The 24,988-nt window shown below is 36.0% G+C and overlaps 1 protein-coding gene across 7 annotated transcripts in view; it reads left to right on the plus strand.

Annotated features, from left to right (window-relative positions):
- Window positions 1–4,574: 4,574 nt before the first annotated feature.
- GRIA4 (glutamate ionotropic receptor AMPA type subunit 4) overlaps window positions 4,575–24,988 on the plus strand; it is a 413,780-nt gene continuing 393,366 nt past the window's right edge. For 2 of the 7 annotated variants that reach the window (XM_057491182.1, XM_057491183.1), the window contains exons 1-3: window positions 4,579–5,083; window positions 5,594–5,737; window positions 6,886–7,044. In XM_057491182.1, the coding sequence (XP_057347165.1) occupies window positions 5,650–5,737; window positions 6,886–7,044 (247 nt within the window). In that variant the 5' untranslated portion in view covers window positions 4,579–5,083; window positions 5,594–5,649. Of the gene's footprint in view, window positions 5,084–5,272; window positions 5,474–5,564; window positions 5,738–6,885; window positions 7,045–24,988 lie in introns of those variants that run through there. The other 5 variants (XM_057491184.1, XM_036902740.2, XM_057491185.1 and 2 more) reach the window with 5 other exon arrangements.

Consider the following 24,988-nt stretch of genomic DNA (forward strand, 5'->3'; position numbering starts at 1 on the left):
TTTGCTATGATAAATAGTAATGTAACAAATAGCTTTGTGCATAAAACTTTTGTAATTCTGCTAGTGTATATTTAGAATAGAAATCTGAAAGTATAATTTTAGACTCACATGGTAAATTTTACTGTTATTATTTTGTTCACATAGTCATTTTTCACCTAGACTATTTCTTCAGCTTCCAAATATCTCTCCCTGCCTCCAGTCTCATTGTAAGTGTTTTACCACACTTATGCCAAGGTTTTGTATCTAAAATGCAAACCTGATCCTTTTATGCCTTTTCTTATAGGCTGTCAAGCTTTGTCTATCTCTATTAGGTGCAAACAAAACTGATGAGGGAGACAGTTCATAACCAAACCTTGCTTTGTTTTCCAGCCTTACTTCCAACACTTCCCCCAACACAACCTGAAGTCCAGTTATATCAAACTTTTCAGGTTTCCAGAGAGACATATGTCCTCTTACATCTCTCACATTTTTTTTCTCTACCTGATGATCTCTACACATCCACAAACACTCAGTTTAAATTATCTGACTCTGTGAGTTCTTCCTGAATTCCCCCCAATCAGAATTAGACTTCCTGTTTTGCTCACATGGCACACGGTGCCTCCCTCCATTGGAGCCTTGATTTGTGGGCAAGTCTTTATTAATAAGAATTGCTTATGATGTGCCGAACGATGTCCCAAAGCTGCACTGACAGTTTATATATATGCTGTCAGGCAGAAAGGTTAAGTAACATATCCAGAGTTATGCACCCAGGAAGCTAAGGGCCTGGAATCTGCCAGCTATTATTACTCTAAAAGCCTGGGGTCTTTTAAGCAGACCACACTACTTTTCTAAATGTCGTGGATTCTTTCAGTTTACTTTTCAGCTTCCAGACCCCTCACTGTACCTTTAGCTCATTAACTCAGCGGGTTATAATGAAGACAGCTTGGTCTCTGAAACCAGACAGACCCGAGTTTTAGCCCTAGATCTTTGCTTTAACAGTTATGAAGAATATAACCTTGAACAAGAATTTAACCTTTAGATGAGTTTATATATATATGTGTGTATCTATATACACACATATATATGTATATATGATGATACCTAAATATTATATAATGGTCCCTAAACTTTTCTGTGATATATGTAAGGCCTTAGTACAATTTCTGCCACATTAGTGAGGTTTCATGATCATCAGAATCTTCCAATAGTGGCAGGCATTTGCTTTGTTCACCTTTATATCTCAAGCACTAAGACAGTAAACACCATGGTAGGTACCAGCATATAACCATTTGGGTGTGAATAATTTGATGAAAAGCCTATTCCCTAGCAAACTTGCTTGTCCTCCAAGGTTCCATTTCCCAGTTGGAGATATCATCAACTTTCTGATTATTGCAGCTTCTTTTTAGAACATTCAACTTTCAACTTGGAGAAACTTTTGACCCTAAATATTTGCCACACTACCCTTGACTCCCAGCCAACTCGTGAGTGTGCCTGTCAGTTTGTCCTCAGCAAAAACTCTCTTTTTTTCTGTCCCACTCTAATCTTGTCCCATCTCACCTGATTCTTTGAATGAGTAGTCTACAAACTAGTCTTGGCAATTGCCTTTTCTGGTCTATATCATCAAACCATATCCTGACCCCACTACTAAAATTGTTATATGCCCTTTCTAAAATTGTTATATCTGAGTATACTATTATCCTGTAAATATATATCAGATAGCTCGCCACAGAATAATGTTCAATATCTCAAGCACTTCTTTCAGTATGCTCCATTAATAGTCCAACCTGACTTTAGTCCAACCTATCTATCTATCTATCTACCTATCTATCGATCTATTGATCTATCATCTATCATTATCTATCATCTATCATCTATCTTTATCTATTTATCTATCTATATCTTTTATCTATCATCTATCATCTATCTTTATCTTTTATCTATCTATCATCTATCTATCTATCATCTATGTATCTATCTATCTATCTAGTCTACCATCTACCTACCTACTTATTTCTATCTCTTCTCATTGAGAAATCTCCACAAAGTCTTCCCTGATTTCCCCTCCCATGCTGTTTTCTCTCTGCTCCTTGACCGTGGTTCATTGCATGATCACATTCTGCCACACTATATGTTTGTTCTGAGTACCAGGCTGTGGCACATTCATGCCTAGATTCCCCATAGCACCAGGACGTTTCCATAGTCAATCTGCCCAAATGCTGGTTAAATCGACTTCACAGGATCAGAGTTTGAGAAGTTGTAGGCAATCTTAGAAATCTTCTGATAGGGTACTTTCATTTACTATACCAGTAAATTGCAATTCAGAAAGCTGTGAAAATATTTACTTAGAATAACATGAAAACTATAATATCAAATATACAGGTCTTTGGTTTCCTCAGCTAGTAATAACCCTTTGAATTTTTTATACTGACGTAACAGGATCTTTTATCTCTGCCTTTACAAATCTCCAAAGAGAAGCTCCCATAATTATTTTCTGTATGCGAACTCACATTAGGTATAATAGGAGGTATGTCACAAATCATAATTATAAAATGGTTCAGAGGACTAGACACTCAGCATTAAAAGTGCAATTGTTGACTCTCACATTACTAGTCACATTTTTTATTTTTAACTGTTTTGTCTTCAGCACTGTTGATTATCATTTCTGTTATTTATGAATACACACAATCTGCCCTAGCTTCCACTTGTCTTCTTTGCTAACCAACTCCAAAGCTCTTTTCCCTTGGGTGCATCCAAAAGACAGTTATGACACAAGGAGGTGTCTACATCTATATACCTATACTTATCTATATCTGTCTCTATTATCTACAGAGATGATAAAGACAGAGATACCACAGAGAACGATCATTTAGATTCATAAAGGAATAGAGGTTTTAATTAACTGCAAAAATAGAAATTCAAAAAGGAGATGGGAATCTTGGAAAAATAAAGTTTGTTACCTGTGGCCATATTAGCTGAAGTGTCATAACTGTGATTAGATAAAAAAATAAAACCTGCCATGAAGCTATACTTACGGTGTCATTACATCATATGAAAGCTCAAATCTTTTAATTTTGAAAAAATAAAAGTTAAAAGATTGTCTCTGTGCATTAGACAGAGCTTCACTAGATATCCAACTAGGTGGTGAATTTAATGATTTGGTAGGTTTTGAAATTTTAATATAACTTAAATTCAACCTGAAATTTAATGTCACCAATTTTATTATCTTCTAAGAGGAACAGAATGGTATTATTTACAGCCTTGGTTTTTACACTGACAGAAAAAACAAAAAGGAAAACATCCAAATCCCACTTGACTTGCAAGACTAAAGCCTTATAAACTGAAATGACAAATGTATGATTTGTGTAATCAATTATTCACAATTAGGTTGTTTTTTTGTCATAACAGTCTGTGGTGAAATGTAACAGAAAAGTGGATAAATAACAAAAATATATATACGATTTTAAGAGTAAAATTCAGAAATTAGAAAAACATTCTGAAGAGAAGCACTCTGAAGTTTTAGTAGGAATTTTTAAATACCATCTACAGCTTACAAATACAGGTAATCGGTGCTATCTACTAAACGGAGACTTGAAGCAGTAAAGGTAGTACATCTTACCAAAAATTCTTTACCAAGCAAATTCCATATAATCAATCCATTCTCTTCTTTTTCCAAATGTTACATCAGGTAAGTACACGCACTCAATGTATTCTTTTGTAAATGTAATAGGAGACACTACTTTAAGCTCATTAACCTGTAAGGAGAATCTTCCCATCTAATGATTCCTCAGAAGCTCGGCTCTAGCTGAGGTGACCCAACTTTCCAGGCTTTAAAATGATAGGATCCAACCACTGGCACCCAAAGAATTATAAAGATTTAAAAGAGACTCTCACAGTTTAATAGAATTAGGGGATTGTATCTACTGTCTAGATGGGGACACCTCAAACTACACAGAGGAAATTCCAAACTGGTCCTTCCCTGCGATCACAGCCACCCTCTCGGGATGTGGCACAGACACTGTGCAAACAGCCAGGTGAGCGGAGTCTTCAAGATAAGCCTGGACAGGAAGTGACACCATAGCTCTAAATTTTCTAGAATAAATAATTTTATTTTACCAGTCAAAAATAACTATTGATCTCATCAGCGCAAGGTTTGAGCCTTCCAGGAGTGACGTGGAGTACAGTATTTCATCTAGGAAAATATGTGCTTTAAAATATACCCCATTTTTCTATCAGTCACTTGTGCGCACAGTCCCAAGCACCGCCCTTCCCACCCTCCTTCCTCAGCCCCTGGGTATGTCCATCCCACCAAGGGAGCGTCCTCCTGGGTCAGCGACTGGGAAGCAAGGCGTCCCTAGTCACTTTTTCTACTTTACCTGCCACACAGTTATTCCTAGTTCTGCTCCACGCCTTTCAAAGAACGTACTAGGGGCTCCGTTCAGTTTTCATTTCCGTCTCTTCCCCACCCAGTTCATTTAGATGCATTATCCTAAACTTTTATTCAAACGAACTATTTCTCCTGGCCTCACTTTCCTTGGATGTGTCAGCTCCTCTGAGTCCCCTCCGCATCCTCACCTCCTCCGGATCTTTCCGCCCTTGCCCCGCTTCCCGGACCTGCCCGGGGCCGCCCCTCCCCGCCCTCCGTCCTCCTCGCTCTCCCCGAGCCCCGTCCCCTCACCCACTCCCGTCTCAGGCTCTCCCGATTCCGGGCCGTTCGCTGGAGAGAAATCTCCGCTGCAGCGAGGCCCGGGGTCCCCCGCGCGGCCCGGTGGCAGAAGAGGGCGAGGCCGGGAGGGAGGCGCGGGCTGGAGGGAGGGAGGCGGCCTGTGTTCCCCGCGAGCCCGCAGGGATGCCGCAGGGGGCCGGGGGCGCGGGGAGGCAGTAGCTCCCCGAGCCCCTAATCTGGGCTGGCGGACCCGGCCCGCGGGCCAATTTCCTGCCACGTGCCTTCGGGAAAGAGAGGCGCCTAGAAAGCCGAGAGAGGGGCGCCGGGGGTGCCCATCCCCGGAGCAGGTCCCTCTGCGAGCGGAGGCAGAGGAGGGCAGGGAGACAGCGAGCGGTGACAGGAGACCCTGCCTCGGGAGCGCCGGGAAGGCTGCGGCGCTCGGTGAGCAGCCAGGGGGCGAGGCGGGCGCGTGGGGGGCGCGGGGAGTGCGGAGGGCGCGCCGGGCGCCCGGGGAGGGGGCGCGACCGGGGAGGGGGCGCGACCGGGGCCGCGACGCTCGGCTCGGCTGCGGCGCGCGCGGGGGCTGCGGGCGGCGCGGGCGGGGAGCGCGTGCGGCGGCCGCGGCGCGGGAGCCCGTGTGTCTGCGAGCGAGCGAGGGGCGAGCAAGGCACAGGCAGAGCGCATGTCTCCTGCCTGCGAGCAGCCGCTCGCCGCCCCACCACCATCTTTTGCATGTGAAACATTTGCAGCCGGACAGCAAACCTCTCCCAGGCGATGGAGACTGCGGGAAAATTCTGGCAGCTCGCAATGGATTGCTAAAGGGGCAGAGTCGTTATCATAAACCACCCAATCCTTTTTGTTTTCTTTCTTTTCTCTCTCTCTCTCTCTCTTTTTTTTTTTTTTTGGCTGTTTTTAATTTTAGCGCCATCTCTTCAATGCCTCTCTGAACAGCCTTTTGGAAGAGTGCGAGAGAAAGAGAGCGCGCGCCAGGGAGAGGAGAAAAGAAGATGAGGATTATCTGCAGACAGATTGTCTTGTTATTTTCTGGATTTTGGGGACTCGCCATGGGAGCCTTTCCGAGCAGCGTGCAAATAGGTGAGCTCTGCCCCGGCGGGGTGTGCATGTGGATGGCTGTCGCAGATTTCCGAAAGTGAGTTAAATGAGTTGCTGGTAACAATTCAGGGAAACCTTCGGCGGCTTGCCTCCGCTCCGCTTCCCTGCTCCTTTCTCCCCTTTCCAAGGACTCTGCCCCTTTGGTGCAGGTTCAGTTGGAAGAACTGCCCACCCATCCGTCTTCTGCCCTTACTCCGGTTTCCACCTTTGGTTCAAATCGCCGAAGTAGGATTGGAATAAGTGGGCTTCGATTGCATTTTATGTGGTATTTCTTCTCGCCCCTTTCTTTAGAGCATAAAGGGATGTCGAGTTTGTTTAAAATAAAAAATACACTTGCTCCCGTGCTGGACGCCGCAGCTTTCTCGCTATTACACACTATTTGGGAAAAAAAAAAAAGCATTTCCACCGGCACCCCCTGCCTTGCTTGTTATGGGTTAACTGATTATAAAGTTTGATTCCTTTCCCGGAATCCATTCTGTTTTCACTTTATTTTCCTCTTGAGTCTTTTGCTCTTATTCCTCCGTCTCCACTCTATTTCCAGGGACCCTATATATCCTCGGCTTTTTTTTGCTATTCTCCTCTCCTGTCTTTTAATGGGACGCAGCTATTGAATTTCTTCCAGCGAAGTCCAGCCTCAACACTGCATAATTTCTCGTGGACTGTGCACAAAACGGAGCTAATTAGGTTGAGTCCACGAGCTGCAGAAAAACTAAGTTCATTTATCCGCTCTGATTTCCCTCTTCCCTGCGTGTCACCCCATCCCTTCATTTCTCCATTTTAATGCAAATCCCCTTTTCTGTTCATCCGCATGCATCTTAGAAATGCCCTCAGCTGGCTGATGTAGCAGTGTGCTGGGAATCATGGGGAGGGCAAGAGAGAGAAAAGAAAACACGCTAAATGGTCTCAGAGGTCATTGTGATCATGACAAATTGGGACAGGAAAAAGCTGAGCTGTCCTGAAGACTAAAATACTAAGCATGCACCTCAGGGACAAAAGGCAGTCTCTCCCAAGATGTGGCAGGGATAGAATTGTAGGTGTTGGCGAATGGCAGTGAGTTTGACAGTATTTGGGGTGGGTAAAACATTTACAAGAGGGAACATTAAATGGGTTTTTCCTGTTGTTTTTAATAGGTGGTCTCTTCATCCGAAACACAGATCAGGAATACACTGCTTTCCGATTAGCAATTTTTCTTCATAACACCAGCCCCAATGCGTCGGAAGCTCCTTTTAATTTGGTACCTCATGTGGACAACATTGAGACAGCCAACAGCTTTGCTGTAACAAATGCTTGTAAGTAAATCATAAGTTGTGGATAAATTAGAAGAGAATTAAAATGAGGCTGAGGCAGTAGAGTCAACTTCCTTTTTTATTACTCTTTGATTTTTTAGAAAGAAACTCAAGATTCCCACAGTTTGCTGGTTCCATAGCAAACCAGAGTTAAAAACAAGATCGAGTCTCAGGGATATTCAGCTGTTCTTTCTTTCCTTCCTTCTCTCCTCACTCCCTCTTTTTGTTTCTTTCTTTTTTTTTCTTGTCTGCATACTTCAAGTTCACCTCTCCTTTAACATTTCAGTGTTATTTCTGTCATCTGAATGTCAAGTTAGTGAAAATTGTACTCAATCTAGTTTTTTATTCTGTTCCTTTGGTTTTTCTTATTTGCTTTTCACTTGAGTAAGCATATGGCTTGCTTTTAAAGAAGACACATGCTCTCCTACACTGGTGAGGGCAAAGGAAGCTTAGCTAACAGTAAGAATGAGAGGGGAGTGGCGGTGTGGAGGATATATATTCAGGCCAGTTGGTTGACGCTGCAGATAATCTGGTGATGTCACTTGAGGCTGCCCTGCTCTTATATTCTGGGTTGTAAATGTCTATTACTATCAAGTAATGCATGTATCCTGTGGATATAACTCCATGAATCCTTACCTTGGTACCAAATCATTTTAGTCTCCTGTCTACCTGAATTCACAAACCAACGCAGCCTGATCTATTATCCCACACAATGAATCTAAATGGTTGACCTCACCTGATGCCATAATGAACCGGTTGTACAGTGCCCCACCAAAACACTGTATAACTTAATGTAAAAATGGGTCAACTGTGTATTAATTTAAAACTTTCTGAAATATGATCAGTCAATATAGCATTTTTATTGCATTTTTACTTGGAAGAAAACATATGTTTCAAATATCTCTTCAGCTTTACATGCTAATTTACTACTATTCAAATTTATGTGTTAAGTAATGGTTATAGATTATGTAAGAAATATAAGAATGGTTGCTATATAAAATTTTGCACAACAGTAATAAAATCTGAAGTCTGAATTTGAGTATTTTTATTATATCAAGTTGAGCATATTTTAATTTTAGAAGTCCTCTCTCACTATAGAAAAGTGTACCAAACAAAGAAGTGAAATTGAAAGCAAACCTTTTTTAAATGTTTGGAGTTATTCTGTTACACCAAGTTAATTATTTGAATTCATGTTTATATGCCATTAATTCATCTCACAGATAACCTGATCACTTTTCCTTGATTTTTGCCATCCAGCTATTACTTTATTTTAGAACTTGGGTTCAAAAGGGGGTCAGAGCATTTGACATTTTGTAAATGTCCACAATTGTATTTTGTCTCAGGAATTCTGTAGTTCCTATAAGCATTACTTAGTTTAAAAAATTGTTTATTGTATTTCATGATAAAATCAATATTGCATTATAGCAGATGGGAGTTATTTTTAAGCAGAAACATATATAAATTAGAGCTAAGTTTGTGGATAGTCATTTTTGAAAATTGTATAAGTTATTAGTTTTGTGTTCCAAGTTATGAAAAGGATGTCAACATTTAAAGTAGTTCTGCATATAAAGTAATAGTATTTATTTTTTTAAAATATTTTCTCATGGCTCTCCTGAGATTCTATCAGGAAAAACATTACCAAGTTTAAAAATAATTCATAATCCAAATATATGCGAATGTACTTTGTCAACAATAAGCTGCTATTTAAATATTATTATTTTTAAATTAAATTTTGAAAGACTTTCTTAAAAGTGGCAGATTGGTTTATTTTGTTTTGCTGTCACAAATTAAGTTTGTAAGTGTTCTGAAGTTTGTTTTATGAGTTGCAGCTATATAAACTGTAGAGTGCTAATCCTTCCTTCATATCATTTGTTAATGAGATTCAGGGTAATTTTAATTTGTATTTTTATTTATGTAATGGAAATATTTTATAAAATACAGTGTAACTAATAAACTACCTGTAAACATGAGAATTTGAGAAGCTGCACATAGGATGAAAAAGTAGAAAAAGGTGTAAAATATAGATAATATGCTATTTTTTTAACATGTTAGGATTGAGAAGATTGAAACTAAGTAATTTGAAGTCTGCTTATTTTGAATCCAAATGTAACACAAAATTAGTGACATATTTTTCCATAATCACATATTATTAATTTTGTGTAGGTTAAAATATTTTTTTAAAACATAAACTAAATAAGGGAAAAACACATTTTCTAATGAAGAAAGGAAATTTTTTTTGACAAATGAACATGATAAACAACTTTAAGCAGAATTTGTGAAAAAAACAATTGTCAGAGAGTGTGGGTCAGATGATTGGTGTTTGTTGAATGTGTGTGTGATTTTACTGTCAATTAAAGGTGAAATGTAACCAGTAAGTATGAGGCAACCTCATATATCAATTGCTAGGTCTTTGGGCTCAAGAGGATAAAAATAGTATTCTGGAGAATTAACATGAAACTTACTTCTCACAGTGATACAGACTGAATTTTTAAATTTGATATTAAAGATATAATATGTGACTGGCTAGGTTTTTCTAATTCTGATTTTCATGCAGTGGATCCTTGTAAAACTGCAGGATCCAGTCTGTCTATGAATAAGGGCCATTAAACAGGATATGTTTATTTTATGGAATGTATACTCAAAGACAAAAAAGACAGAGAATATATAAAGAATATTGGTCATCTTTGGACAGATAAAATTTAATGCTAAATCTTGCTACGCTGATGGACAGTGACTGTAATGGGGTATGTGGTGGGAACTTGATAATGGAGGGAATCTAGTAATCACAATGCTGCTCATGTAATTGTATATTAATGATACCAAAATAAAAGAAAAATTTAAAAAAAGAGCAAAAGTTTTAAAAAAATTAATGCTATTTATTCTGCTTCAAAATTAATTTAGCCATCTAAGAACATTTTGGGCAATCTAAATTCTGCGTATAGAGTTTACATACAACATAAACTTGACCTACAAAGTCTCAACATATTAACTCAGATTTATCACTTTCGATGTAAATTCAAAGTTCCTGAAGGTGGAAAAATAATTTTGGCTTTTAATTTTATTTTATATTTAACAATATTTAAGATTACATTAAAATATTGTTTTCCTTTTTTAAACTATTCACATTGTTAGAAGGTCATACTTTGCTCAATATAAAACTGAATTATATAAAATACAGATAAAATAAAAATATAACCTATTTCAATAATGAAGGAATAGGTGTAATAAATAGCTCAAATATTCAAATTTCAAAATTTAATTAAAGGTATGCATTTCTTTGTTGTGATCTATCCAAAGTATGGAGTATAGCAAAAATGACATTTTATAAATAAATTTAATATGACAATGTTCTTTAATAAAATGTAATATAATTGAACCTAAATACCTATTTTTGCAAACTGTCATACTAGTTAAATTGGATATGTCCTTTGCAAAACATTTGAGACAGTCTGAAAGCAGGCTGTTTTCTTATATTTTCCAATGGTTAATAAACAGAGTTATTTTAGTTTGGAGGAGGATATTAAATCATTTATTAAATTTGATGAGACCTAATAACCAAAATACTAAAGTAGTCTATCACCAAGTTTTCTAAAAGATAAAAATATATGAGGCATTGCAATTTTTAGTTTGGTCCAGTTATATTAGAAATCTTGTGAAAGATTTAGTTTTTAATAAGGTAGTCCCTTTACTGTCCCACAAATAGTTTCTAGAGTGACTCTTAAATTTCAGATGGGCAATAGGAAATACATACTTAGATGTATCTAGTACTCATGTATTATCAATTTGGTGAAATAATAGAAGAATTTTATTGAATAGTTCCAACTTCTTAAAACTTGAATAGGAAAGGCCAATTGATTAAACATTTTCTTTTCTTTTTTTAAATGATTTATTTATCTTGTCTTTTTCTGTAAAAAATCTGCCTATTTACAGCTTAAAAGATGATAGATTGGAAAGTTGTAATAATCACAATAGAATATTATACCCTAGTAAGGATGAAAAAGTTGTTCTTTTTAAAGTTAAATGTGTTCTATTTGTGGCTGGTTTACTTGTTGCCTCTAAATATCCAAGATGAGTGCTACTTGTAAAACTAGGTTGGTATATGAAATGTATTTGTTTAGTTGATCTAAATATATTGAAAATTTGGTACCATATCCTGTAGGCCTTGCAGACATTTCCATTTATGTAGTAGGTACTTAAAAACTCACTGAACTAAGGGTACTAAATAATATAATCCTTTAGTTTTAATTCAGCAATGTTTAAACACTGTACACTTCCTTTTGTAGGAACATAATGCTCTAAAAAGACATTCTAAGAGATTGCATTGAGCTGATATAATAATCTTAAGCACGGTAAAAATAACACCCTGGTAGTTTGACCTGTGAAGTTATTAGTAGAGGTACTTCAGAATTTGACTTTCAATTATTTTTAGAAAAAGGAGTGGTGTGACTGCCGTGACTATCATTAGGTTTCTTTATTTTGAATTGATGGAAAGATTCTATGTTGGTTTGAAATAATTCTTTTGTTCAATAATGTTCTTTCACTCTTCCTCTTAATTTCCCATCGTGAGATTGATTAACGACAAAGATGAGTCATATTCCTGTGGTTTTTCATTTCTTAAATGACAGGATGATACATAATTTGCATTGATGTACCTCAGAATTGTCACAGGATTTGGCTTTCATAAACCATTAGAAAAACTCAATTTTTTTTTAATCTGGATTCTTTCAAGTGTTGTTTATTTTCCAAAGAGGAAAATTTTTACTTTCTGGTACTGGGAAATATGTATGTATCTTATTAACAAAATGTTATTATTGTCCAGAAGCCAGCTTTAGCTCAACAGGAGTCACTTGAGTATCCAAAGACCGTATAACCATGTAGCTGATGAGCTGCAGTCAGGGTTTGAACCAGGTCTTCTAGCTACTACCTTCGCGTATTTACAAGGAGTCCATAGGATGAAAAATACATCTATACTGAGATTACTTGAATCAAGCAAGATAAAAGAATTGTCCTTTATCTTTTTCTCTAATTAAATTGCAATGTTCTGAAGAAAATAGGGCAAGAGATTTCCAGGCAACTTATTCATTAATCATATGACAGTGAGTGATACAGCAAAGACTAAAGTCATAATACATAATGAATCCACCCATTCATTCACTAGATTACATAATGAATGTTTCCATTTATTCATTAAACATTTTTATTAAAGGCAACTGTATTTAACACACTATGCTAGAAATGAGGATATAAGAACTTAGAAGAGTAGTTGCTGTCCTCAAAGAGCTGATTGTCCAGTGGGAAAGACAGACAATTCAAGTATTATAGTACAGAGCTATGCCAGAGAAACAGTGCTCTGCCAGAGATGATGCAGGAAGGACAATGACCACGCTCGCCAAGGTGTCTTAGGGGAGAGGTCACCTGATCTGACTGTTAGGTTTAGGTTGAGCTATTTGAAAAAGGAAGGCATACCTGGCCAGACGAGCAGCACGTGACACGGCCCCACGGTGCAGGGTGAGCACGGTGTGTTTGGACCACTGAATATGGTTTACCCTGGCTGTAGGATTGAATGTGAAGGGGAGAAGAGGTGTGCCAAGTGATGAAGCTTTGTAGATCTACAGAGGATCTTAGCTCTCCTAAGGAGACTCGTCTGAATAAAAAGGGGAACCAATAAAGGATTTAAATACAACAGTGACATGATCATATTTGTACTTTACCAAGAACAGGCTGGTTGCAAGAAGGAGAATGAATTGGAGGGAGGACACAATGGAAGAAAAAGACCACTCAGTTGAGTCTTAAAGTAATACAATTTAGAAATGTAAATGCTTCAATAAAAGAAGCACTGAGGAGAGCAAAGCACTTAGATCCAAGAATACAGAACTGTTGGCAGAACTTAGTGATGGCTTGATGCCCTTGTGGGAGAGTAGAAAGGAAGTAGAGTAAGAATTAAAGGCGATTTCTCTGATTTCTGGCCTGGACAGATGATTCCATAGTGGTACCATCAAGTAGGAAGGGACACACAAGAGGGGGAGCAGGTTTGAGAGGGGAAGGTGAGTTGAGTGTAGACATACTGATTTTGAGGTGACATCCAAATGGAGATTAGCAGTGGAGAACTGCATGTGTGCATCTGGAGCTCTGGGGCTCAGTCTGAACTGAAGACAGGCATTTGGTGATAGCTGAAGCCATGGACATGGGTGAGCTCACCCAGAGAGAGCAAGAGCCATAAAAAGAGTGCTGAGGACAAAAATCTCAGAAAATACCATTACCTAAGGGGCTCAGAGAGGACGGGGGACTGTAGGAAAACGGGTTAGAAAGTTCAGAGAAAAATGAGGCAAGAGTAATTTTATGGGAGCCAAGAGGTGAGGAGGATTTCAAGTAAATAGTGATCAACCTTGTCAAAGGCAGCAGAATTCAAATAATGAATGGCAAGGATAATTGATCTCTGACATCAGTCTTTTCTTCTGTGTTCTTTTGTATTTTGACCAGGAAAAAAAAAAGCAGACTTTATTAAGCACACACAGATTCTGTTAATATGTACTCTTTTGTATGTATTGGCCTAGAATATTCTTATCGTTTATTTAGAGGAAGGGAGAAGTATTCTTCTCTGGACTATTGAACTAGATGGGCTTGAATTTGCAATCCGATAATAAGTAAGATACTTAACACTTCTGAGCCTCAGTTTTTTCATCTGTTGACATAGGGAACAAAACCTGTCCCATGTGAATTTTAGGAATATTGGAAAAGTGCTTGGGAAACACTCAGCATATAATTACAACTAAATTAAATTCACTTGTATTACATTTTCTGTGTTACGTAGAGCACTTATTTCTGAGCCAATCTTAATGTTACAAGAGTTATTTATATTTTTTATTTATATTTTGAGAAAGCAACATATGTTTGAATAAATATATTTTGGTGATATTTCATAGGAATTTTTTTTACCTCTCACTGAGTTGTTAATTTTAATTGAGACATGAGTCTAAAGTCATATTTGTCAAAATGACTTCTACGTCCCAAGAAAGGGTGACGTTATCTGGGATCTGTGGATTATCCAGAGAGAGGATTGGGTTCATTAAAGAGACTGATAAATACTCCTAATTACATGCAAAATTGTGTGTTGTTAAGCGCAGTGTGTGTGTGTGTGTGTGTGTGTGTGTGTGTGTGTGTGTGTGTGTATTTACAGGGACCATATCAACTTTTGAACAGCTTCTCAGTGAATTCCAGCTCCTTTAAGAGCTACCCATAAATTAGATAAGCAAACAGCACTTCATTCCCTACCACCATCATTTTAGAAGCTACCTGGATTTTATTCTTCAAATTAACCAGGATTTTTCCATAAAATCCATCTCTAGACATAGAAAATCATCAGTATGTCCTAGCTGGAAAAATGCTTGGCTTGGTCCTCTGTCTCGCAAACCATCATCTTATTATCTTTATGCCTTCTCTTATTATCAAAAGTTCCATATTCACATCAGCTCATTCTATTTTTGTCATGATTTACCTTCTCCCTTACATCACCACTCTTGGAATGCTGTGCTCTTGAAGGTCATCAGTGACTTACAGATTAGTAAATCCAATTGTTGTTTCTTGGCCCTCATTATCTCTTAATAGTTTGCAAGATTTGACACTGCTGACATCTCCCAGTTCTTGGAAACTCATTCCTCCTCCTCTGATAATAATAGCTACTAACATAGGGTGCTCATTATGTGCCAGGGATCCTGTGTTAGTTACCTCAATTCTTACACAATTCTAAGAAGCAGGCATTATTATTATTATCATTTTGTATGTGGTGAAGCTGAAGAGTCATAGTTCAAACAATTTGCCTAACCATAAAGTGCCCAGGGCATCAGATGCTAAAGTTAGCTTTGCCTAACATTCATATTACAGTCCCTTAGTACAGTATCCACAAGAAACCCATGACTCGGTATGACAATAGCTGCATAACCCTTTAAATAGAAAGATGTTTTGCTCAAAGCTACATCTTTAATAATTTTCATTTACTCCAACATGAATAGCATTTTACATTCACTTTTTACAATTTGTAATGCAGCACAGAAATTTGAGAATTCTAAATTATGACACCTCCATTATTTTATATTGCCAACTTCATGTCATAAATACCACCAAGTGTAAAAATGACTAAAAGGCTCTTTTAAATGTTATGCAAAAAGCACTGGATACCTTAGTAGCTGGCCAACCTATGTATTTTTTATAGGAATGTTATTTGATTTAAGAATAACTACAGCTGTTTGAAACATATTTTCCCAAGTGCTTTACTTTAAGATTTGCCTACCTGCCAGTCATCTTCTTTCAGGTTTTCTTGTACATGTTTTTGGATTCCCAATAAACATAGTGATGACTGTCTTAAACAGTATCACCCTAAGTCAAAATTACTCCAGTCTGCATAGCATCATCAAGTCTCTGACATAAGAAAACTGCTAGGGTCATCAATAAAAAGTTCAATGGTATTTTAGAAATAAAAGGTAAAAAAAAATGAGATTTAATACTTTCTTTGGATAAGCTGTATGCGTCTCCAGATATAGCAAACATTACACCATAAGCTATAATCAGTGTTTGCTGACTTTTGCAACTTACATGCTTATTCTAAAATAAGCAGTTTTTCATCAGTAACTTCAAATATATTATGCCCTGTGCACTTTGCATTTTTCATATTTATATATATTTTAAATTAAAATATTTGTGAACATTTCGAATAATTCAGAAATCTTACAATGTCAGAATATTCTGTATTCCCACTACTTAGTGATAATCACAGTAAACAGTTATCTATAGCTCTTTCCAGACTTTTTAAAAATCTGTATAGACATAAAGAGTTTCATATACAGAAGATGCTAATATATATACACACATATATATATGTATTTAATAAAAATAGCACTCCATTCCTATATTTTATTGTTCATTCCATTTACCATAAAATGTTTTCTGTCAGTATATAAGTGCTTTCTCATTCTTTTACTGATAAAAATAATTTTGTCAGGAAAAATTTTATTTGCACATGCCATTGTGCAAAATGGTCAATAAAAGATAAACGTACTCATTGCCCTCTGGGTCAACATTTAGGTTGTTTCCACACATTTGCTATTATAAACCAAATAAGAGTAAAACTATTTGTGTATGTGTGTGAATGTTCCTGCAGAATTAATTACTGGAAACCAGATTACTATATCAAATAATATGGATTTTTGCTTTTAATAGATATTGTCAAATTCCTTTCTTCAAAAACAAAATGTTATTTACATTTACAACCATCAGAATGTGAGAATAATTATTTTTCTATGACCTGCCAACACTAGCTATTATGTCTCTTGAATGTTCACTTGCCCTGATGGGTGAAAATGACATCTAATTGTTGCTTTAATTTGCATATTTTTGATTAATAGTGAAGCTGAGAATATTTTTCTGTATTTATAAGACCTGTGTACCTCTTCCCTTGTGAACTCTCTGCCTATGCTTTCTTCTTTATTTGTGGGAGCATTTTATGTACTATAGAAAATAACCTTCTGTCATCTATGTTACAAATTATTTTTCTACTGTACCTTTGGCTTCCAGCTTCATTTATGATGCCTTTTACCATAAAGGCATTTTAAATATTTGTGTAGTTAAATCTGTGTCTTTTCCTTTATGGCTTCTGGGTTTAATGTGATACTGATAAAGGTATTTCTGTCTTTAAAACTATAAAAATATCATCCCACATATTTTTCTAGTATGTTTATCATTTAACATTTTGTATCTGTAACACTATTTTGAAATTTATTTTCTTATGTGTGTTAGGAATTGATCTTTATTTTTTTTCTTCACTATTTATTTGAATAAGCTATTTTTTTTACAACTGCTTTGAATTGACACATTAGTGCAAATTTCCTGCCCTTTCTTGACTGAATTTGAGCTTGGACAGAGTTCTGCATTTCCTCTCTTTCAAAGTTCTCCTATTTGCTGTTGTCCACCTGCTTTTCCCACCAAGTCCCTTGTGGTCATACTGCCCATTTTGATATTTTCACAACACTTCTTGCTCTTACTATTTCCTAAGTTTCTGTTTTGTTTGTTTGTCGCTCACCATCTGACCAAGTCCTCTTGTTTGTATCTCCAAAGTACATTACCAATATTTTCACATTTTTACATTTCTGTCTTATCCTTATAGTCCAAATCAATAGTAGTTTTCTAATAATTTTATAAATTAATCTCCTGTTTCTACTCCTTACCACTCTCCATCCACTTTTACATCCTGGAGCCAGCAGTGCTCCTCTGAATTTATAAATCAGAGAGTGTGTCTTCCTTACTTAAAAGACTCCAATGGCTTTTTATTCTCTTAGAATAAACTTGCAGATCTTTAACATGGTCCTTCACGGTCTGACTCTTGCCCACCTCTTCGCCTTGCTCACCCTGCTGGAGACTCCGTGGTCTTCTTTACGGGACTCTGGTTCCTAAACGTGTGTTAACATTTTCTTTTATTTGTGCTTCGTAGTACTTGCCATTCTTTTTCCAGTCCTCCCGTCCATCTAGGTGCTCCTTCATTAGTTTTTTCTGAACTTGCAGGACTCACATCAGTGTCACCTCTTCAGAGAAGCCTCCTCGGCTGGCCTCTAGAGTAAGCACTCCCTGCCCCAAATTCCCTTACTCTATATTGTTACCAACCCTATGATCATCTCTGCTTTTATCAAAGTCTGTAACTCTTATTTTCATTATTTCAATATTCCCCACTAGAATATAAACTCCTAGTACCAAGGGCTTTATCTGCCTTGTTAAATGATATATCTTCATAATCTTTCACAATGCCTCATAGAAAGCAGAATTAGTAAATATCTTTGAATAAATGAATGAGCAATATGTGGTGAGTTTTCTCTTCACTATAATTGAGACATCCTTAGGACAGCTAAGACTTTTCAGGTGTTATCTTAGCAAAAATCAAGCAGAAGATATGAAGACAATGAGGGAGTAAATCAAAATAAATATGCATTTTCCTATCAAAAAAAATTTTTTTTCTCATTTGTTGCCATTAGATTCAAGTTATGGAATGGGCTAAAGCAAGAAAGAAAATAAATTTCATAAGGAATAAGGTGGGACTATTAATGCAAATTAACATACATTGTGCTGGGCAGATAACACTTTGATAAATTTAAATCTAGTAGAAGACAACATCTAGATGCTTATAACTTGGTGTCTGCTGACAAAAGAACTAGAAAATGCAAAGAGTCCATTTGGGAAGCCCAGGTGAACTAACAAGTACACTCAGGAAAATCCCATCTGCTCAGACATTGACTGGTGCTCTGTACTTCTTGAGGTTCATGAAATTCGACTTTCTAAAAAAGGAAGTTAGAGTCAAATGTGCATTATTCCTGTCAGTGCTTGATTCTCTACATTGTACTTTTGATAGTTAATTTCATAATTTGTTAGATTATAAGACCCTTTATCACTCCTACTTTTAAAACTAGTTTATCCTTGGTTAAGTTACTTAATTTTCAACTAAGCATACAGTCCTACCAAGGCAACTATGAAAGACCTTTCACCACTTCTCTGCTCCAAAGATTTAGAATCAAGAGAAAGACATTTTTTTCTCCTGAAAAGTGTACGTTTCCTCCTTTTCATGGAAAACATGTAAGTCAGAATGTTTCCCTTTTGCTCTGGTAACCAAGTAGTTCAGTTCCATATTTACTGGTCTGTAATAACATTTGAAACATTTCACTTTGTTTTTATACTGATTTTTCTAAAATCATCTATGTCTATAATATAAATAATATGTAATATAAATATTATGTATGATATAAACATGCTTTTCACAAATATACCTTACTAGACTACACAAGCCTTCATTTTAGGAAAGAAACACAAAGATACAGTAACTATAAATTTAAAAATCTAGATGAAAGCCTGTTGGACACAGATGTGGTCAGCTTTTGCTTGAATAGACAAATTTCCTGTTTTGCACTCTCTGTATTTTGTATACAACTTGGAAAATGATTGATGGTAGGTAGATTGATAAATGGGTATCTGCCAACTCCATTAGATTTCAAGTTCCTTGAGAACTAGGATATACCTTTTTGTACCTCTGCTCTAAGGGCCTGTTACAGTGCCTGGAATGCTTATCTTCAATACTCAATAAATGTTTGCTTGCCAACTGTGGGAGGATAGAAAGGAGGGAAGGAACCCATTTCTTTGCTGCATATTCCTAATAACTTATTTTTCACCAGAATTAAATAACACAACACAAATCTAGTTTCTTTTCTATATGACTCAAGCCCTTCACATTTTTGAAAACAGATATCACACGTCCCCTTCATACTTTCCCATGCTAAATAACATTTCCTTATGTAACATAGTTTCTAAAACCTTTAACACCCAAATTTTGGCATTCTGAATGTCCTCTGGATTTATCATAATTTCATTAAAATATATTGACTCGAATTAACCCCATACAACCAGAATTAAACTCCACATTTTTGATACTTAATGATCATGATCAGACATGATCTGTCCAGGTGAGAATATTAATTCCAATTGCTTAGGCATAATATACATAAAGTATAGCCTAAGATTATTTGGGTTCTAATTAATCAGTTGTGTCACTCTGTTCATGTTAAGCACATGGTCAATTAAAACTTAACACTCTGTTCTTTCTTCCACATGACCTGCTACACATCAACCTTTCCATAAAGTATTTTTAAAAATTCAAAATGAAAGATTTTGCATGTATACTCTTAAAGTTCAGCTTGTTTGGAAACACCAAGATAATATTGAATCTTAATTCAATTAAGTGTAAACTATTTTAAAATCTACATGATTCTCTACTATATGATTATCCATACGGATGATTAAAATTAAAAATAGGCTATGATATTAGAGAGATATAGCGTGATACCAGGTCATGGACTCTTTAGATATGTACGGTCAGTTAAAGGTGAATTCTCTTAAAATAATTTATTTGATCAAGTTTCTCTGTATCGGCCATATTCCACTACACTTATATTTTCTTTTTCACATTAAAGCAAACTCAAAGGCCATCACATCCTGGGAAAATATCCCATATAAAATATATTTAACTAATCAGAGAAAAGCAAATTAAAATGATGTATACAGTTAATTTTGGTGGTAAAGATGAAGAGAATTTAAAATTGAAGTTAATTTTGTTAATTAGTTAATTTTGGTAGTAAAGATGGAGAGAATTTAAAATTGAAGATGGTTGTGACATTTAAAACTGATAGAATGCTTTTGAAAGTCAATTTGTCCCAAATCATCAAAAAACATTAAAAATTGTTAGTCATTTGAATTCATGAATATAGGAGAATAGTCAGGAAAATGCTCATTAAAGAATTAATTAGCAATATTTAATTGGGGAATGTTTAAATTAATTAAAGTCCTGTCAAACTGTTTAAGAAAGAATGTCAATCATGAAAGTCCTCTCTCTGTCATGTGCCAATAGTTCTCAGTTCAGTTATTTTTTTCTGTGTATATAGAGACTATATGTTTTTTTCTTTCTTCATATTATTTTGTTTTGTTTTCTTACAGAAGAGCCAGTGTCATAATAGGATAAAAAATGAAAAGTGTTCTAGGCAGATGTGAAAAAAGATGTCCTGAAAATGTAATAATGATTTATGGAGTTAATAGAGCTAGTTGAATGATTTTTTTAAAAACATCAGTTGTTCAGAGGAGCATTGATCTTCCACACCAGTCCTGGCTGATAGCCAAGCAAAGATAGATACACTATTTGTCCTGGAAGCAGTGTACCTCGAGACTCTGTGCAGATATTTGGAAATTCTAGTAGTGAATGATACGGGAAATCATGGTTGTTGATTTCACCCCAACCTCTTCCCCACTCTCTTCCCCTCATCTCTCATCCTCCGAAGCACTGATGGTGTTTAGGAAAGGTTCAGAAACTATGTGATAATCCACTTGGGTCTTGACAGATGCTTGACATTTTGCCATGGCATAAAGAGAAACAAAGAAATCCCCGGCAGAAAAAAAAAAGCATCATAGGAAGTGTAAAGCTGTATGGAAAACTTCAAGAAGCAGTAATGAGGCAGAACAATGGGGCAGCAGTGGGGTCTGTAGAGTGGAGAGTTGGGAAGCACGCAGAGAGCACTGCAGAGGCAGGGAGGATTGGCAGACTGCCTTGTAAGCCAGGATAAGGAGTTTGGTTTTTATTGTGAGCCAGAAGACAAGAAGAATCATTTTAAACCGATTATAATATAATTATATTTGGTTTTAGGAAGTATTCTAACACCACTGTTCATCGTTCATGTATATAGCAAACATAGTTTCTTTTCCATACCAAATACACTGTGAAACCATTTCCTAGACAAGAAATGCTATATTACTACTTCAGTTTTTGTTTATAGAACCCATTATTATATGTAATTCTGCTATTTTCCATCAATAACTGTTACTTCCCACAAAAAATACTCAGTTTATAATCTCAACCACATATTTTCAGACTGCAAACCAGGTCTTTTATAATAATAGGCAGGTTGGAAAAGAGTTGGTATTGGTGGGAGGAAAAAAAAACGAACAAACATGCTATGTGTAAAGGCAATTACATCTCATTGCATATTAGTATAGATGCTGATGGAACACTACGTATTCCATTCCAGATTAAATTTCAGACTCATCCCCCACTTTTTAGTTACTTTTCTTGGTAGAAGCTTATTATTAAATTCAGTTGTCATAAATAAGCATCTATACTAAAACTGTGACTTGCCGTTCTATCCCATAATATAGAGTAGCAAGAACTGGTTTTTTAAAAGGGAGCTGGACAGTTAGACTAGAATAATAATTAGTACAATTGCCACCATATATGTATATATACATACAGAAGAATATGTATATGTATACACACATACACACACACACACATACACATACACAGCTTACCAAAGGAAAAAAATATGTTGAGACAATAGCATGTATAATTTGCAAAATATGTTTCTTCCCTGCCTTCAAAATAATGAATTATGAACCTTCATGTACATACATTTGTCCAATAATACTTATAAATTGATTTATTTTTTGAAAACAAAAAATACAGTAAACACATGTACATTTCAGAATAAATTTGAAGTAATGATATTGTTTTATATATATAGCATATAATCACAATCTGTTATATACACATATAATACAGATATACCTTTAGCTTTTGATTCTTGTTGTTTTCACAAAAATTTGATAATGATTATGTGCTATGGAAACCTAAGTGAATGTGAAAACATCCTCATTCTACAGAAGTGATAAAATCACAGTTTATAATCCAAGTGTGAATATTTTATTGAGAGGGAACTCCTGCTAGATGTTTTTTTTAATTTTCAGAATAGCAATGTCTTCACCTCTCCTACATTTTATGCTTTATTTATTTAACTTCAAAGGGAAATTTTCCATTAAGTGTTAGTAATACTCTAGTGCTTTTTAATCATTAGACTTCAACCAATGTGCTGTTTGGCAAATAGCATATAATTATTAAACACCATGATTTAGAGACTTTTAATATATGTGAAATATGTAAGCTACAATACTGAATGAAAAAAGCATAAGCGGCCTTTTGATTCCAATTTCATAAGGACCACAATACATAGAAGAGATTGAAAAAGACTACACCACTATGTTTACTTTATATGTCATTATATTTACTTTCCATACTTACTTTAAAGAGCCAAGAGAACAATTGCTGATCACAAGCATTTTTCATTGCAAATTGAAAAATACAACTTACAAATCTGATTGCATGTATTATTGATAGTAATTATTTTTCTTTAGTGTTATTATATAGATTTTTTATTTTCAATTTACATATTTCCGAGATTTTTATATGTTTACAAAAGAGTATTTATTTATACTTTTCTGATTAACATCTAAATAAAAGAAAAACAAAGTTATCTTACTATTAAGTATTGAATTTATCTTGCTTTATCCAAATGAATAAGATAACCTAGAGAGATCTTTAGATATTTCTTCCAATATCAGGGCTTGTTGTCAGAATAACATGTCCACTTACCAGTTATCATGTATGATCTGTTTGCTTGTATGCTTTCATTATTTTAAAATAAAAATATCAGCTTTAATTTATTAAAGTATTAAAGTAAGTCATTATATTTACTTACCATACTTACTTTAAAGAACCAAGAGAACAATTGCTGATCACAAGCATTTTTCATTGCAAATTGAAAAATATAACTTACCAAGTTTGATTGCACATATTATTTTCAATTCTGCATAAAGGACCGTAGCTGCACGAGTGAGCTTATGGCTCTTGGTTATCTGGTCACTTTCCCCAGGGAGTCTTTCCTGACCACTCCAGGCTGATTTGGACTCCACTTTGCTATGATCCCATGGCACCTTGAGCCTACCTTGCTAGGTTATACTATCTTTTAGCTGTACATTCTCCTTCTGGAATGTGAGTTCCTAAATGACTGGAATGCCACTGTGACTGTGCACAAATCCCTAGTGTTTGGCTCATGGCATAATGACTGCCACATAATAGCACTAAACTAATACCCACTGGGTGTATGGGTATGAGAATGGAGGGATTTGGGAACTGATGGTTAGATATTATGTTTTAACTCAATTTTTTGAGCATCCACTTAAGGAATTGTGTGTTAATGACTATGGAGATTAGAAAAAATGAAAACATTTCTCTATGGGCTTCATGTGAGTAGTTGCCTGGTGAAGAATTGTAAAGATTATTGCTCACTAAAATACATTGCCTTCAGGATTTAGAGGCTAAGAATCCTACAGTGAGAGTCTCCAGGTGAGAGGGGCAGTCATACAAGTTGCCTGCATCCTCCCTCTGAGTTCATATTTCTCATGATGATAGTTGCGCCTGAATTATCGGTACTAGCAGGATGCCATCCATGGGCAGAGATGTCACAGTGCTCCATTTGAAATTCCGATCCAAACATCAACAGTTCATTCATATTTCTACTCCCAGCCTTGTTTTTTACACAGCAGTTAGACCCACTAAAATCCTCTAACTTCTACCTGGTTTCAAAGACAAGTTACAAAGTCTAGTCTACCAAGCATATTCCACTCTGGGGACATAGGTCTCTTTTCTCCTAAGTGACACACTTCAAGTGATGACAACTGAGAATCTCAATACAATGTGATAAATACTATGATTGACAGGTGGCAGTTAGTGCCACCTGTATTGGTGTATTTATAATGCACTTCAGAAGGCATTTTCTCTTTTCTCCCTTCATGGGCCAGAAGGACAGTTTTCTATCTCTTTGAGGTCCAAGATAATAGACTAAAGAAGAAGACTCTATTACCTACATTAATTTGATTAATGAAGTAAGATTGGATCAATTTACTTAGATGCTGGAATTTATAAGGAAAAAAACAAAACCAAATTCTTTGTCTTCTCTGGGTTAGACTCAACACCTACGAATCTGGAGCATCTATACTATCTCAGAGACATCAAATTACTTATCACTTCATATTCTTTAAGTGTCTGTGATTTGCTACCAAGTTACTCTGCCCTTGTTAACATGCAGCTTTCCAAGTGTTCAATTATCACTTTAGTTTACCGAATGTTCATTTGGCAACTGTCTTGCTTCCTTCAGTGTGCCACACATTTAATTGAAATGAAATATTAGATGTAATATTGTATGGTAAAAAGTTGATAATCTGCTGGAAAGGCAGAAGTAACAATATGAAATGAGAGAATAAGTAGGTGTTAAATTAGAAGGTATTGTGTATTATATAATAATTGCCAAAGAAGGAGTAGCAGAAGAGGCCAGACTTTGTAAACATAAACCTTAATAAAGTGGAATTTAATCTTGACATAAAAGTAATGGGGGGGAAAGTGAGAGGCATAAAAGTGAATTGAACAGAGTAAGCAGACATGCTAACCTAGAAAAGGGGGTAAGGTGGCACAGTAAAATGTCTCACTGGGTTTGTACAGAGTTGGAGTGAGGGGAAGCAGGCAGGAGGGTACCCATTCTAAGTG

This window comes from Manis pentadactyla, chromosome 13, assembly GCF_030020395.1.
Source record: "Manis pentadactyla isolate mManPen7 chromosome 13, mManPen7.hap1, whole genome shotgun sequence".
NCBI classification, from domain to species: Eukaryota; Metazoa; Chordata; class Mammalia; order Pholidota; family Manidae; genus Manis; species Manis pentadactyla.